General features: G+C 46.3%; 1 protein-coding gene across 1 annotated transcript in view; it reads left to right on the top strand.

The window, feature by feature from the left end:
* Positions 1-4,640: 4,640 nt before the first annotated feature.
* Positions 4,641-17,024, top strand: part of RGMA (repulsive guidance molecule BMP co-receptor a) — a 35,470-nt gene continuing 23,086 nt past the window's right edge. The window contains exons 1-2 of the mRNA XM_024204156.3: positions 4,641-4,832; positions 13,477-13,592. Of these exons, the coding sequence (XP_024059924.2) occupies positions 4,819-4,832; positions 13,477-13,592 (130 nt within the window). The 5' untranslated portion in view covers positions 4,641-4,818. The remainder of the gene's footprint in view (positions 4,833-13,476; positions 13,593-17,024) is intronic.

Raw genomic sequence — 17,024 nt, 5'->3', positions numbered from 1 at the left:
ACTTCTTTAACTTGGCAGCAAGAATACTGTGGGAGATTGTATCAAAAGCTTTGTTAAAGTCAAGGAATAACACATCCACTGCTTTCCCCTCATCCACAGACCCAGTTATCTCCTCATAGAAGGCAATTAGGTTAGTCAGGCATGACTTGCCCTTGGTGAATCCATGCTGACTGTTCCTGATCACTTTCCTCTCCTCTAAGTGCTTCAGAATTGATTCCTTGAGGACCTGCTCCATGATTTTTCCAGGGACTGAGGTGAGGCTGACTGGCCTGTAGTTCCCCAGATCCTCCTTCTTCCCTTTTTTAAAGATGGGCACTACATTAGCCTTTTTCCAGTCATCCGGGACCTCCCCCGATCGCCATGAGTTTTCAAAGATAATGGCCAATGGCTCTGCAATCACATCCGCCAACTCCTTTAGCACCCTCGGATGCAGCACATCCGGCCCCATGGACTTGTGCTCGTCCAGTTTTTCTAAATAGTCCCGAACCACTTCTTTCTCCACAAAGGGCTGGTCACCTTCTCCCCATACTGTGCTGCCCAGTGCAGCAGTCTGGGAGCTGACCTTGTTCGTGAAGACAGAGGCAAAAAAATCATTGAGTACATTAGCTTTTTCCACATCCTCTGTTACTAGGTTGCCTCCCTCATTCAGTAAGGGGCCCACACTTTCCTTGACTTTCTTCTTGTTGCTAACATACCTGAAGAAACTCTACTTGTTACTCTTAACATCTCTTGCTAGCTGCAACTCCAAGTGTGATTTGGCCTTCCTGATTTCACTCCTGCATGCCTGAGCAATATTTTTATACTCCTCCCTGGTCATTTGTCCAATCTTCCACTTCTTGTAAGCTTCTTTTTTGCGTTTAAGGTCAGTAAGGATTTCACTGTTAAGCCAAGCTGGTCGCCTGCCATATTTACTGTTCTTTCTACATATTGGGATGGTTTTTTCCTGCAACCTCAATAAGGATTCTTTAAAATACAGCCATCTCTCCTGGACTCCTTTCCCCCTCATGTTATTCTCCCAGGGAATCCTGCCCATCAGTTCCCTGAGGGAGTCAAAGTCTGCTTTTCTGAAGTCCAGGGTCCGTATTCTGCTGCTCTCCTTTCTTCCTGCATCCTCTGCAGTCTGTCTTCCCAGACTCCCTCAGGCTCCTTATAAGGCTGAGCTGACTAATGGCTCATCACCTAGCTCCGCCCCCTCTGCCTGGGTGGCAATCAGTCAATCACCCCACAGGAGGAGCATGTCTCTAATGCTGCGGGGCAGTTCCTTCCCTAGCAGGTGACAGGGTCACCCCATCACACCCTTGCTTTCCAGGGACCCCATACGCCCACTCATACTGACAAGATGGTCTTGATATTTCCAATAGTTCCTGATTCCAATCAGGCCAGAAAACCTGTGGAAATATATTATTGAGCTGCTTCTTTTCCCAGCCAGGTCCCAGCCCTGCATAGAAGGCAGGACGATGAGTTTTTAATAGTTAACCATCTTTTAATGGACCTCAGAAACAGTCTTGGGCTAAGGTTCAGGTTGGTTCTCATCTAATCTGAACTGGTTTGACCATTGCTAGCTTCCGGGCCCCTTCTCACCAACTCATAGCAGAGAAGCTGACCTTGCAGCAAACAGTTACATTGTGGATAGCTTGTGAGGAGAGGAATGCCCATGGTACAGCATCCGCTGCAGTGCTGAGCACTGACCAGGGATGCATTAAGCTGCTGTGATTCCTGGACAGCAGCCCGCAGCTCATGTAATGTTGACACCTCAGAGGGCCACACGTCTCTTTTGAATGAACGTGTACTTGTGCATTCTACCCAAAGGGAATTCTAACTGGATAGGAGACGTTTTTGGAGTGGCATGTGAGTATCCTTGGATTCACATGCTTCCCACATCCCATCAGCTGCCCTACATCAGTGGCTAGGCCAGTGCCCAAAGCATCCCCACGGTCTAGCCCAGGCTGCTAACCACAGGATCCATTAACTCACGGAGAGCAAAGATTTCCTCTCCTCTTCTCCCTCGATTCTCTGGTTTGTCTGGAATAACTGTCATCTCCTTTCCAGCTTGTGTTGCCCCACCATCGCGTCCATGTTCAGAAGGACGGATTGTTTTTCTTTACCAAAGAGCGAAATGCCCACTTGAAAGGACAAGAGAATTCTAATAAGTGGCTATGTCATATTGTCCACAAACTACTTCCTTGTATAACTAAGTCACCAGTCACTGATGATGACCGTGACTGATGTGAGTGCAGTGCAGAAGAGAAGAGATTGTTCTGCAGAGAGAAGGCTCCAACCTCCTGCAATGTCAATCCAGTATTTTGCATGAAGCACCAGGGACCAGATTCTCCAACAGAAGCTCAGGGCCTGATTTCCAAGACCTCAGCACCCAGGATTAGGGTCAGATTTTGGAAAAAGCACAGCTCCCATTCAGGTACCTCAATGAAGCCCAGATTTTCAATAGTGCTCCACACACAGCAACTCCCATGGGTGCCAACTCCTCTGATGATGCCTAAGGTTAACAGCTAGGTAGGGGGTCAGTCAGGACCTTAGTTATGTTTTTATATCTACCTTTACCATGGTTTTTAATTATCTGACTGGAATCCACCCTGCTGTGCACACAGCTGGCGTATGGAAATGCATGTTCTCATTTCCACTCCGCACCTCTTTTCCTTGTTACACTCACTTGTTGTGTCTTGTCGTAAATTAGCCTGTAATGTCTTCAGGGCAGGCTCTGTTTTTTACTGTGTCTGTACAGTATTTAGTGCAATGAGGGTCCCTGATGGAGGGGCATCGGGATACTATGATAAAACTATGAGTTATTATTAGAGAGATGCTACTGGTTTTATGCCAGGCATCAAACTGTCCCTAGCTGGTTCACACCTGACCCAAGATTAAACTAGTCCTTGTTCAGTAGTGTCTACGTGGGAGATTCATGCTCAAAAAAAGACCTCGTTGCTCTACCGAAGCTTTGCAGCAGGGGATGTTTGTATTTGTTATTGTTAATGCATGCCCAGTTTCTAATTTGCACCCGATACACCCTCGCTCATATTGTGAAACTCGGATGCATTTCTTTTTTTGCAGACTTAATCAAGCAGTTGATAGCTGCCATTCGCGTTTGTTGCCTTCCACACCGAAACACGCTTTGCAAAGAGTGGCTACTATCTGCACACTTGCAAAGGCAACTGCATATTTAGCATGTTCGCAGCTCTGGGCCTGCAGTAATTAATTGTCTGTCTGGCACACAGACTTTCGGAGCTTTGCGTTCATTCACTTTCTATTAAAAAATGGAAAGGGAGTAATAATAACATCTAGGGAAATAGCTCAGTGTAGGCTTATTCCACGCTGGGGCCTCTCTTTAGTTCTGAATTCAGTTGGTCAGGCTCTCAACCTTGGTTACTACATGTCCCAAGGTAAAATGAGGGATCCAGGTCAGGTCTAGACCAGGTTCCTAAATATTTGGGTTTGTATGTAATTTCTTCATCGCACTGCTCCCAATGGCAAAACTCTTACTGACTCCACAGGCGACAGCTTTGGTCGCCTAATGAGTTGTGTGACGGGTACAATACGTGCAGTTTGATTTAACACACATGTATCCCATACCTGAGTGGTGAGACTGACAGCAGCAACTCAGAGAATATTAAATCTCTATTTTACTTACAGCTTTGAATGGATTCTCTCCTCTTTTATTTATTTCCCCCCTGCCTATGGGACATAAAAGATCTACCTCTCTATGTAATTTGTCTGATTCTATCATCTGGAACAAAGCACTGGTTTCTCTTTTCTCTCCCGGCTGCACTCCTTCATCTGTACTGTTCGCTTCTCTTTTCCCAGCTAGGAAAATGTGAAAATAGAAAATCAACTTGCCCAAGCATGTTGGGGTTTATTTGCTTTACCCAATACATTATCTACAATGCATGCATACATTAGCAGAACTATCCTCTAGACGATCCTTTCTGTATTCCCTCCCACTCTGTGTGTTAAGAAAACACCACAGAGAGAGATGACAACTGTGTGTTGTGCACGTGTGTATGCACGTACTCACCACACACAACATACACACATACAGTATGTGTATCTGGGATTATCATTTCCCCCAGGAAATAACCATTTCCAACTCTCTTTTTTCCTGGGACCATGTCAGATGTTTGCTCCTCCTCTGAGCTGCAGGTGGACAATCCTAACTATTTCAGGGCAGAAATGGAAAGCTGCCAGATCTAAACCCTACAGGAATGAAACCTGGGTGGGCAGGGTCCTGTGTATTCACTTCCCCCGTTTGTTTGCCTGCATCCTAATTTCCTGTCCACTGTTAATTACTTTCTTTCTTCTGCTGAACCCCCCCCCCCACATCCCCATCCCTGTGATTGTGGATTACTGGGGCGCACACCCACAGACCAGCTCTCTCCCCCTCCTCTTCGCCTTGCACTGAGCTGCCTCTGTTTTCCATCCCCCCTTTTGCATGCTAACTAACCTACTCACACCAGCACACGGAGCCTTTGCAGCAGGGGGGTGGGGGTGTGTGTGCCTGCCTGTCTATCTGCTTCGTTTTATCTCCCAGGCTGAGGGATCTGCTTGGGAAATCACTTTCCTTTCACACCCTGCACTGGCTCAGCCAGTCTCTCGCAGACATGCAGCTGGAGAGGAAGATGCTGCTCTCCCTGCCCTGCTGCTGAAGCGAGGGGCGAGCTCTTAACCCTACCGGGGGGCTCTTTGGGAAGGGAGGGGGGGTTGCCCTTTTGCGGACAATCCCACGATCTCCCCCCTCCCGGTCCTGCCAGCGTCCATCTGCCCCTCCCTACCACTAACACCCTCCCCCCCAGCGGGCTGGAGGGGCTCATGCAGCCGATAAGGTAAGCACCAGAGCCGGTGAGGTTGAGGGGAAGTGGATTGGGGGGGAAAGGCACCAACTCCTGGGGTCTGTTCCCTGCAACAAAGGGGCACCCCCCGCCCAAGGAATCCCTGTGCACCTTCGCTTGCTTCCTTCTTAACCTGCTTTGGGGTTGCTACCTGGACTCTGTTTCCGGCATGATGTTCCCCCCCCCCACCTTTCCCTCCCTAATTGCCTTTTGATTTGCTTCTTAACCAGGTGCTCTTTCTGCCTTCGGACCTGTTGAGAATCTGGGGCGTTCCGTTCTGATCCTCTGTAGAGTTTCTCACTCAATTTGTAAATGCTCATTCTGTGCTTTGATTCTTTCTCTTCATTGCATGCTCTGGGTATGTAGAGAGAGAGAGAGAGAGAGAGAGACGTTTTCCTATCTACTATGATTTAAAAATACAGAATGTTTTCAAGATCAAACTAGCGCGTTTGACAGCTATCCGGGCACCATGGGAATGAGAGCCAAAGAAGTACCGAGAGAGAGAGAGATGGATAACTATATAGGTAGGCTAAAGCAAACATTACATTCATCTCAGAGGGCTAGATTCTGCTACCTTTACTGGTGATGAGTAATACCTTACTCAACAAAAAGTCCCACTGATTTCAAGTGGGTAATAAGGCATTAATCAATGTCAGGATGGCAGAATATAGCCTTGAGTTAGGACATTTTAAAACCACCAACGAGGTTGCAAAACATCCTCTTTAAGTGTTGTTTTCATTCAGGGACTTGCCTGTTGTTATATGTATTCAAGGAAAGCATGTTGTGTTTGCAAGACAGGTGCTTTTCGTTGTGGTGGTGGTTCTTGGGCAGGAGATGAAAGTTTGGTGTTGTTTTGATGTGATTCTTGATTGCTGCCTGTTGGAGTAATTGTATTGCAATTGCTCAGAGGTAGAATCAATTTCCCCAAATTGAGATTTTAATGGGAGCTTGCAAGCTGATGTTATGTCATGTGGTTTAAGGCAGCGTTGGGTTGCATTTATTTTATACATTGGATATTTTTGCAAACTGTTTAGGGAAAACAGCGCCACCTAGCGGGGAGAAACGATCCCTGAGCTCTATTTAATCCCGGGAGAGCGCACATGTGCTTATTCCCTACTCAAAAAATACAGCCTTCATCCAATTGCATCCTCTGTAGGGAGTATGACGGGTTTGGAAAATCCAGAGGGATAGAGTCATTGGGATTTTTACTAGCCTCATTTTTTGTAACGATTTATTTTCCTGGGAGATATTCAGGTAGTTTTTTAAAGTTTTTAAAAATGCATAGTGACAACATCTACTAGACTGTACATCTGTTAGTCTATAAGGTGCCACAGGACTCTTTGTTGCTTTTTACAGCTCCAGACTAACACGGCTACCCCTCTGATTCTAGACTGTCCTTAGTGTTTCATAACTGAAAGCAGAAATGGCATGGTGTGGTGGATCACATTTCTAGGCATCATCTTCAGGAATCCACACTAGACAACCCAAGTGGGATGGTACAGTGTTGCCACATAAAGTCAGAAGGCACCTTAAAGAGCATCTCCTGCAGGCTCCTGCTTGCTCTGTGCCCCTCCTAAACTCCTACTTTCTCCAGCCACAGTATACTGGTGATCTAGCCTTCAGGAAAATTGGTGTCTCCATCCCAGCTGTTCCACAGAAAGACCTGTTACCTTTTATTGATCAGAGCTAGGAGAGGTCCTTAGACATCCTGTTTGGATGGGAAGAGGCGGATTAGACAAATATATTTGTAGGAACTCTTGCAATTTCTAGAGACAAAAGTGGATTTTAGAAGCAGCAGGGAAAGAAGAGGCAGCATTATTGTCCAATTATACTAAATTGATTTCTCTCTGTTCTGACAGAAAATCAAAACAGGGTTGAAGAGCCCTTCTGTTTATTTTTTGGCAGTTAGAAGTTACCCAGATTTTCAATTGAGCCACATACATTTCACCAACAGCCATGAAACTTGCTCACAGACATGACCACCTATTAGTCCAGTTGTTGATTAGAGCTTCACTCAGATGTGAAATAGATGCAATAGGAATGTTGTTTGGGATTTACTCTGGTAGGAGATGGGGACGAAGGCAGAGCTCCCTGCAGAGAACTAAATATACAGAAGAAGAATTCCAGCCGCTCTTCTAAACACTTCAGAACAAGGAGAGGTTATATTATGTGATGTGTGAGATTCAAGCCTAGCCCCACAATATGTTGCAAACAAATTAGGGGGAGGAAGGAGTTGAATGTCACCTGTCACACAAGGGGGGGGGTGAGGTAACATCTTTGGACCAACTTTTGTTGGTGAAAGAGACAAGCTTTTGAGTTTACACAGAGCTTACTCAGGACCTGAAGAAGAGCTCTGTGCAACCTCGAAAGCTCGCCCTTTTCACCAACAGAAGTTGGTCCAATAAAAGATATGACTTCACCCACCTTGTCTCTCTAATACCCTGGGACCCACACCGCTACAACTACACTGCAAACAAGTTGACGTGACAAGTTTTATTCTATTGAAAATATCCAGCTCCTTTTGCTTTCTTTTGCGGGTAGGAATGAAGGATTTCTCATACATTCCTCCTCCCTGCCTAACTTGATCATTATTGCATTACGAATTGACAAGCCATTATATTTGCACTAGTTGCTTTGGGTGATCACTTCATGTAGCGATCCCAAAATATCTTTACCCTCCTCATGAGGTTTTGAAAAGCTTAATTGATTTGTAGAGGGCTTTGAGATTCTTGGATGGAAGGTGCTGTATAAGAGCAAAGTATTTTATTTATTGGTGGTGGCATTACAAAATTTTAATAATCCACAACTGACACCTAACAGTGTCCCTTTAAAGAGTCAGGCTACTGAGTCCAGGATTCATATAAGCAGATATATATTTAGATTGCCCAACCACCAAAAACTCAGCTGTTGCAACGAAGAATCCTCTTTGCTCTTTGCCAAGCAACAGTCAGCCTGCATGCTTCTCTTCAAAGCCTCTTTCAGATACCATCTCCTCTGACCTACCCCATTAAGATACTGTAACTACCATGCCCAATGCACTAATGAAGCCTGCAATAGAATACCTTCCCTATTAGTTGCTATACACGGATTTTTCAGGGCAGGAAAACATGTTAGCAGAGCAGCATTTTGAGACACTTATCCAGCTGCTACCTAACGTCTAAGGGTCTAAATGTTAATCAAATGGGAGTTACTGCACACATCCACACTTTGAGAGAGACTGCAGTGTAGCGGTAATTAAATGTAGGGTACAGACGGTTCTTGTTTAAAAAATACTGCAGTGTTCTCCATCTAATCACCCTCTTGCAAACTCTATAGGTTTGGATCCTTACTGCAAGAAAGATACAGTGTTGCTGGCTTTTTAAAAAAATAAGGGAATCCTCCAAAGCACAAGCATTGGCTTGATTTGCATGCTCATTTTAAAATCACTTGTCAATCTTTCCCAGAGCTTCATTGATCCTTTTTCTCTCCAAAGAGTCAATGCCCCCTTCCCTCCCCTTTTCCATCGGCTTTTGGAATTGATCAGGATTCTGTTGTTTAAACCAAATCCCAATACATGTTGTTTGGGTGACCGGACCTCCCGCTATTAGGGACTTTGTCTTATATATGCAACTAGACCCCCTTTATTTTTCACACTTGCTATCTGGCCACCCTACATGATGTAGAAGCACCTTTCATATTCAGATTCCTGTGGCGGGATAGGTCAGGAAAAGCTGCTCTTTCTCTGCAGCGCAGGAGGGAAACACACCCGCCAACCTGAACACATGTAATCCCGGGAACCCTCATGCCTCAATGGCTGTTATTAGAATTATGTTTATGGCAGTAGCACCAAGAGGCCCCCCGGAACAGTGCCCTGTTGGGTTAGGCTCTATATGAACATATAGTAAAAAGCAGCCCCTGCCCCAAAGAGCTTAAATTTAAAACGAGACGCAACAAGTCAGCCAAACAAATAGGCAGGGAAGGTGGGATAACAAGCAAGGCCAATCAGCAAGGGGTGGGCAGTGAGCTACTCTATGGTCACCCTGTGCCAATGGGGAGATCCTGCAAAATGGGTATGGGAGAAATATGTCTGTTTCAGAGCTGTGTGCTGTCCCCTCTAGTTTTTTGCATTGCAGATAGTCACTGTCCTTCGGGGCTGGTCGGAACATGGGATCTTCTCATATGGGAATCTTCTAGATTTTAGGTTGGCCTTAGTCCTTCTAATCAGTTTTGAGATTGATGAATAACTTGGTTATTTTTTACTATTGCCCATCATTCATGGTATTCACATTTGGCACGAAAACCATTCACTAGTCCAAATACTCCAGCACTCAGTGTGTTTAGAGACATGTCCATACACACATCATCTCTCTCGTCTTCATTCACCTTCATTTGGTAGCTACACATTTGGGGTTCATTCTAATCACATGGAAACACTGGGAAATTGATAAGTAAGTTCTGAAAATCTCTCATCAGTAGCTGTATAAATGTCCATGTATGCATAATGTAGATAATACATGAGTATCTGATACCAGGCTTATAAACTACAGGCTTTTACAGCCCTAGATATTAAATGGTGGTTCATGAACTGAAATGATACCATGCACTGTTACAAAAGATTATATCGTACTTGCTGTTTTGGGGCCCAATTCTTCACTCATTGAAGTTAATCAGAGTTTTGCCATTGGTTTAAATGGGAGCAGAATTGTGCTCTGAAAACTTTCATCCCAGGCTCCCAAAGCACTTAGCAAACATCAGTTGATTAAGTTTCCCAGCCCCTGTGAGGAGGTAACTGAGGCATAGAGCAGTGAAGTTGCTGTCTTAAGGTTCCTAGATACTAAACTGAATGGTAAATAAAGTCATAGTGGTTAGATAGATTGGTGGATAAAAGCCACAGTCAGTCCGTTTTTGTGAGAGCCAAGAATAGTTCCCCTACTCTAACCACTAGCTACAGGCAGCAGAAAGTCTTCAAAGGCCCAGTTCTATTTCCATTGGCTTCAGAGGCAGCAGAATCAGGTCCATTGGCTTCAAGGGTAGATTTGGCCCCTGTCCTTGGTATTGTAGGAGCCTCTGATTAGCTGATCCTTTTTTAATAACCAAAGAATTAGCACTGAATTCATCCAGGTTGTGAGACTATGGAAATCAATGGAGTTACATCAGGGATACATTTGGCACTTAGAGGGTCAGGCAACACTTAGTCCATTTCTCACTCCACTGTGGCTACACAGGGTTGGAGTCTCCCCAGGGTGAGTGCTTTGCCACGGGTCATCCTGTCTTCCATGAGATACATAAACCAGAGATCCTGCCTGCTAGCACTGATTTAAATCCTACGGACACTTTTATTCAGGGGCTAGGGTGTGTTAGCCCTAGCATACTGTTCTAATTCCAGTTCAGATCACAATATTCTACTACCCTACAAGCTCCCAGCAGCCCGCTGGATCGAGGATGCCTCTTTGCTCCCTGTACGAAGCTGTTGTACAGCATTATTGTGTTCTACCTCACAGTGGCTGCATTTCTGTGGTGGATGAAGTGTTCCCTGTGTGTTGTTTGTAAAAAGCTTAGGGATCCTTTAGGGTGAAAGGTGCAATCTAAAACGTGAGATCCTTGTTGGCGACAGCATTTAGGCTTTAGGAAGAAAAGAAATAAGGGAGAATGCAGTCAGTATCCCCTCCCAATTCATTTCAAAGGTAGATGCCTAGATTGTCTCCCTTAGGCAAAGTTCAGATCCCAAATTTCAAACAATTTGGGGATGCTAGAGATCCAGGTCTTTGGTTCAACTCATTACAAAGGTAGAGGTCATTTGCAAAATGTGGAACTGGATCCAGAGTGGAACTTCAGAAACATCCATATTTTGGGCCTGTTTAGACCAATGTCTAGTTTTCACCAATGAAAGCGGCTGCCTTCCGTTGTGCACAAACAGCAGTCAAACGTGCAATACCTCATGCAGCTAAGCCTAAATGTGTCCGGAGAGGTGGGGAGGGAAACGGGAAGGTTGCGAACTGGAGTCAGTAGAACCAGATATTTGTTTTGTGGCAGCACAGTTTTCACTGACCTGAAGGCTGAAGCTTCATGTGGGTCCGTTTTTAATCTCTTTCCCTGCTCAGGCTGATCCTGAAGCCCTTCTGCACACAAACCTCCCATTGACTTTAGTGCGCATCCGAGTGTGCAGGCTCCAGGATCAGAACGGCGGGAAATGGTGCTGGTTCAAACTCAGAGCCGACTGCAGCCCCTTTGTGAAGTGGACAAGGCCCCTCGCTCGCAACTGTGCTCTTTTGATTCCACACAGAATCACCTTCACTTTTATTCCTAGTACAGCCTGGATAAAAATCCAGTGCTTCAGGCATAGGTGTAGTTTGACTTCTATATTTGGGGGGGCAGCTCCAGTCAGGCCAACGGGGCTGCACATGGGGAGGCAAATTCCATGCCTGCCCCAGGCTTGCCGTTTGGGGGGGCAGTACCCCCCACATACACTACACATATGGTTTCAGCCCACACAGCTGTTTGGAGTATTGGAAACTCAAAACCCCACAACTTCACACAATAGACAAATGGAGATATTTGAGAAACTTGCGTCTCAAAATATGTGATCTTATTGCAGCCTCTTCACTTCACCCCAGGCAGGATTTTTTTTTAAAGCTGAGGCCTGGTCTAAACCTTAAACTTAGGTCAACCTAGTTACATCACTCTGGGCGGTGAAAAATTTTGCCACCTGTGAGCTGTAGTTAGGTTAAGGTAACCCAACTGTAAACGCAGCTAGGTCAAGGGAAGAATTCTTCCATCCACATAGCTACTGTTTTTCAGAGAGGTGGATTACCTGCATCGATGGAAAAACCCTTCCCATCGGCACTACAGTGGCATGGAAAGTTAAGATGAATTAACTAAAATTGTGAAGTTAAAGTGCATCAAATCCCTGTGCAGATGCTCTGATTCAGAATTACAGTGGCCTTAGTTCATTGTAGTTTGAACCTGCTTCAAGGAAAGTGTTTTTGCTATAAGCAAAGGAGTGAATTTAAACGAATCTAGTTATACGGTATGATTCTCCTACAGAGATACTCTTAAGAGCGGCATTCTTTGGTTTAGCCACCCCTTCCCAAGTGACATAAACTAAACTGAAGAAAATCACTCTTATTGGAATAAGAGTGTCCACATGGGGGGTTACGCTGGTACAACTAGACCTGTATGACTATATCAGTATAATGGGTAAAACTCTCCCAGATAGATAGGGACAAGCTGAATATCAGCAACAACTTCTTGACAGTGAGATCTGTTAGGCTGCAGTATAGTTATCCTACGGAAGTTCCGGAAGAGTATTTGGCTGGCTATTTAACATTGGTCTTGAGAATACACCAGCAAATGTATGATAGGGATCTATCCTTCATTGGTCGGGAGCTCGACTAAGTGACTTAATAGAGCATTTCCATTTCTAACATCTATCAGACTAATGACATGAAGCTATGAAATGTGCTCCATGTGTGTTTCTGAGTCATATGGGCTTACTTCACTCCTGTTAATGCAGCTGTGGAAGAGCGAGCTGGATTCTGTTGTGAAACACGTACGCCTACAGCAAACTGTCAGCTGGTTTCTGATGGCAGAATGCTCATTGCCAGTGACAAGGGGTGACAGTATCCTTTAGTGGACTGAGCACAGGGCTGGGAGCCAGAAACTCCTATGTCCTCTTTCTCTGCCATAGACTCAGTGGGTGACCTTGGCTAAATTATGTAAGCTCTCAGGCCCAGATCCTCAATGGGATTTAGGAGCCTAAATCCCTTTGAGGAGCTGGACCTCCATGCCTCAGTTTCCCCCTTACTACAAGGGAGGTAATGATCCTTCCCCTTCCCTCCGGGGGCTACACCAGTTACCCTTTGTGCAGCCTTTTGACAACCTAAGTGCTGTGTCAGTGCCCAGCGTGGTTGCCTCACTAGGTAGGCGGCAGAGGAAACCCTGCTGGATTTTCAGATCCCAGGCACTTGCTGGCAGCTAGAAAAAAAAAAACAACATTATTTTTTGGTGACTCGCAAACCAAACTGTGAAATGGCTGGGAGCGAAATCCGGGACCCAGCACTGTCCCTTTTCCAGTCAGTTCCGCTGTAAGTACAGAAGGAAGCCTGATCCCCAGCCAGGATCCCTGTCCAGCCTAGCCAGTCTCTGGGTGGGTTTCTCTTTCCAGAGGGGTGTTCTGGGGGTTAGGGGTTTCTGTGGTTAGTGCTTTAGTGTAACCGGCCTCTCTCTCTCTCATTGCTCTAGACTAGTGCATGGAATGAATTAATTCCTCCGCCTCTTTCTTCCTCCCACCCTCCTGCTTCAGTGCGCTGCTTGGCTGTAAGAGGAGCCTGCCTGGCCTGGGAGGCGGAGTCGCTGGCTCCTGACTGGAGGAAAGGAGGAGCTCGGTAGACATTGGAAGGCAGCGGGGATGATTGATGGTTTGGACTGTTTTGTAAGGGGGAAAGGAGAGAAGAAGAAGAAAAAAAGTCTGTGTAATTTCAGTGCCGAGGCGACTGGAGCCTGCCAGCGAGGGCTCCCTGCCCTGCCCAGCTAGACAGACTCTCGCTCGCTGGGGGGCTGAGGGATTCTTTTCAGTTTCTCTCCTTCCTTTCGATTGATTTATTTTTCTTCCACTCTCTCTCTCTCTCTCTTTTTTTTTTTTTTTAAACTCTTCTTCCAGGGAGAGGATAGTGGTTCAAGCTCGAGCTGGATGGATGGGTATGGGGAGAAGGGCCGGATCCACAGCCCTGGGATTCTTCCAAATCCTCCCTGTCTTTCTCTGCATCTTCCCTGCAGGTAAGGAACAGCCCCTTGGGTTGAAGACTTTTCGTACAAAGCCTTTGCTGGCCGTTTCAGTGACCCCCTGTCCGGGGGCCTCTCCGCCTCTCCCTCCCTCTCTGCAGCCGTTCGCCACATGTTGAAAAGCTTTCAGCACAAACCCCCTCGTGGTTTTTTGTTTTTTTTCTTCCTTGACCTCTGATTCTGTCTGTCGCTGGTGCCTCCACAGACCTTGTCCCCCCAGGAGGGAGGTGATCACAGTGGAGAAACGGGGAGACGCGAATGCGATCAGAGCGTTGTTAGTAAGAGGCAGAAAGTATCTCCCCTCCTGCCGTCTCAGGCAGGCTAGACTAGGTTTGCCGTGTGCAGTGGAAGAAGGGAAAAAGTGACCAGGGAAATAGCTACTCAATGCCAGGTTGTGCCCATTGACTGGTTGCATGCGCTCAGCGGGGGGGGGAACTATAGAAGTTGGCTGAAATGTGCCTTGTGCTTTTAAAAAGCGAGGCTGTGATAAGGGACTGACTCGAGCTGTGATTTGGGGGGGGTCAGGCTTAGCACTCATGCAACCCCTGGCCATCTGAAGGGATGTTTAAAATACACACACAGGCATACACATGAATGGTCCTGATCCACTGCGCCTAGACACCAGCGTGACCGCGTTTGTTTCGAGGGAGTTGCACTGGGATCAAACTGGAGTAACACACCGGGGAATCCGACCCAACGGCGTTGGGATGGAGGGGGGTCATCACACATTCCCTCCTTTCCCGACCCAGCCTGGCCGTGGTTGGGTTTTTAGCACTGCCTGCCTCCTCTGCTGGGCCATGGCTCAGTTAGGAAACTTCACTTCGCTGGGGTTGAAGAGGTTGCCCCTGTCACAGGGTAAAAAGCAAGTCAGATGGCCCCGCAAGGGTCTGATTCCCCTTCCCAAAGCCTGGCACCCCCCCATTACCGCCTCCCCTGCGCGCACACCGACATACACTTGCAGCTATTGCTAATCTTTCTGTTTGATAACATTTGAGGGCCACCCTCTGCCTTACCCCGGTTTGTTTGTATTGTGTCAGAAAAGGAGAGAATTTCAGAATTACAGCTGAAAACGCCATCTGTTTCCAATGAATCCCCCATAGTTTTTCACAATGTTTTTGGCAGATCTGTGCCTGCAAATTCCTTCGAGCCGTGAGTGCTTGTTTTTGTTGGGGGAGGGGAAACCAACTCCACAGAGGCAGATTTGTTCCTTCCAAAACTCTCCAGTTTCTTTACCTCTTTTTTTTTTTCATTTGAGGGGAGGGGTGGGGGGTGGGAAGAAAAAGTAAAGCCCTAAAGTTAAATCCCCTGTTTTATTTTTTATAGCATTTCTCCCTTTTCTATTGCCCATGCATTTCTTTGGCACTATCTAAATCTCTTAAGCTATGTCTCTAACACATGCAATAAATAAATAAATTAACCACCTCCCTGATACAGTAAAATAAACCCCTTCGTTGAAATATTAGGATCAACATGTCCACCTAGTTCTCCCTGGTCACTGGGATATTTTAGCCCCAAGAAAACTGAATGCAGAGATTCACATTGTGGGGAGCTTTTGATCAGATCTGATACATGTTGCTTAAGTTCTTTACGCAGCCTTCGAGTCAAAGTGCTGGGGCTGAGTTTGCCATGCAAGAAAGAACTTGATATTAGAGCTGTGAGTTTGTGTTTTGTTTTTAATTCTCCCCTCAACAGCCAAATATATTTCAAGGAACTGGCAAAACTGGGTAATCAAGACCCACTGTGAACTGCTAAGAGGAGTTTGGGCACAAATCTAGACCATGCTCCTCATTCATTATGCTTGTCCCTCGCTCTGCATTTTAATAGGGGTCCGCGAGGTAGGAGGAAGAAAAAGGGGTGTCTGCACCTGGGTGTCTCCCCCCTTCTCTCCATTCTGCCTCCTGCTAATTCACATCTCAGCAGCACATAGTAAAGAGGTGCTGTAACCCTGATGGAGTCTTAAAACTGCTTCTAAAAGTTACAGCCTGTTTTAGAGGGGCCGTGCTGAGCGCTGCTCCCAGCCTGTCCCGACAGAGCGCTCGGTGTGTGAGCTGAGTGCCCCACCAAGCCCTGCACTTTTTCTTGATTTTTTGCTTTTAATGAAACATTCAGATCTCCCGGTGCTTTGACCCTAGTGGTTTGCCCTGAGTTCCTCCTCATTTGCACCATGGGACCGGATTTTTCTCTCACCCCAGCGTGGCTCATGGGTAACCCCATTGTGGAGTTGCACTGGTACAAAACAGCCGGTGGGAGAATCAGACCAAATCCTGACATTTTGTATTCCCTCTTCCCTACGCAAATCTCCTACGGAGGAGTCTAGGGGTCAGATTTCCCAAGGATCTAGGCTCAATTTGCAAGTGCTCAGCCCTCATTATTAGGGCCTTGTCTCTAAAACTGCTCAGTATCCGGTAGCTCCCGTTTGCAGCCCTTAGGGTAACGTATGTGGCACTCAGCACCCTCTGTGCTGAGCTCTTGTTAAAATCCAGCCTTTTATTTCAGAGCCTAAATGGGAGCTGAACTGTATTGAAAATCTGGCCCTATGAGTTTTGCCTAAGAAGGACTCCTGGGTTTGTCCCCTGTACCACACTCTGTAAGAAGCTGCTGTTGCTTTTGGGTCTAGCTGAGAAGCCGATCCAGTTCCCCTTGATGAGGTGACCCTGATATTTGCTGTAATAAGCCTCTTTCTCCAAGGAGTGGGAATTAATGCCTCCAATCCATCCAGGCAGTGTGGTTTATTCCAGATAAGGATCCAGGCCTATTGGAGGTTTATCAGATAGGTTGATAAATGGCTTTTGTCTCTTAGCGGCAGTGAGGGATGTGATCTCAGCACTAAGCTGAAACTGAGAAGGGGGGCTTAGAGGTTGTTAAAACAACACCTTCTAAACCCTTAAAGTGACAGCGCTTGGAGTATTCCCAGTCCTGGGGAGATATGGCAGAGTGGCCACAGGGATGGCTCTTGTGTTAGGTGTTATAATGGAGAAGAGTGACAGGACTCAAATGTAGAGCTGGAAGTATTTTGGCTTCACAGGTTTCTTGCTGTGCTGAAGCAGGTCTCTTATTTGGAATGGGGAGTTTTGCACGATTGCCGCTGAGAATCATATTGGGGCTAAAAGGAGGTGCCTTGTTTTTAAATGCACATGGTGTGGGCTTTTTTCATGGGAATTGCCTCTCTTTAATTCCAAGCCCCCTGGTTAATAGGAACCGGGAGACGTTATGGGGAACTTTGGGTTTATAATAGCAGCAGCTGAGGTTTTCTTCTTCTGTGGCATGAACAGCTGCACCACGTCAGACGTGCACATAAAAGTGATCATAGAGCTATGCAGTCATAAAAACTTCTTTACCTGGGGGCTTAGTGGGTTTCTGCATCAACCTGCTACCTCTAGAGATCTGGGCCGAAATGCTGGGTCAGGCTACAGCAGGGGTCGGCAA

This window comes from Terrapene carolina, unplaced genomic scaffold (assembly GCF_002925995.2).
Source record: "Terrapene carolina triunguis isolate 2854851 unplaced genomic scaffold, T_m_triunguis-2.0 Scaffold67, whole genome shotgun sequence".
NCBI lineage: Eukaryota > Metazoa > Chordata > Testudines > Emydidae > Terrapene > Terrapene triunguis.
The sequence above is the reverse complement of the archived record's forward strand: the minus strand, read 5'-3'. Positions and strand labels throughout refer to the sequence as shown.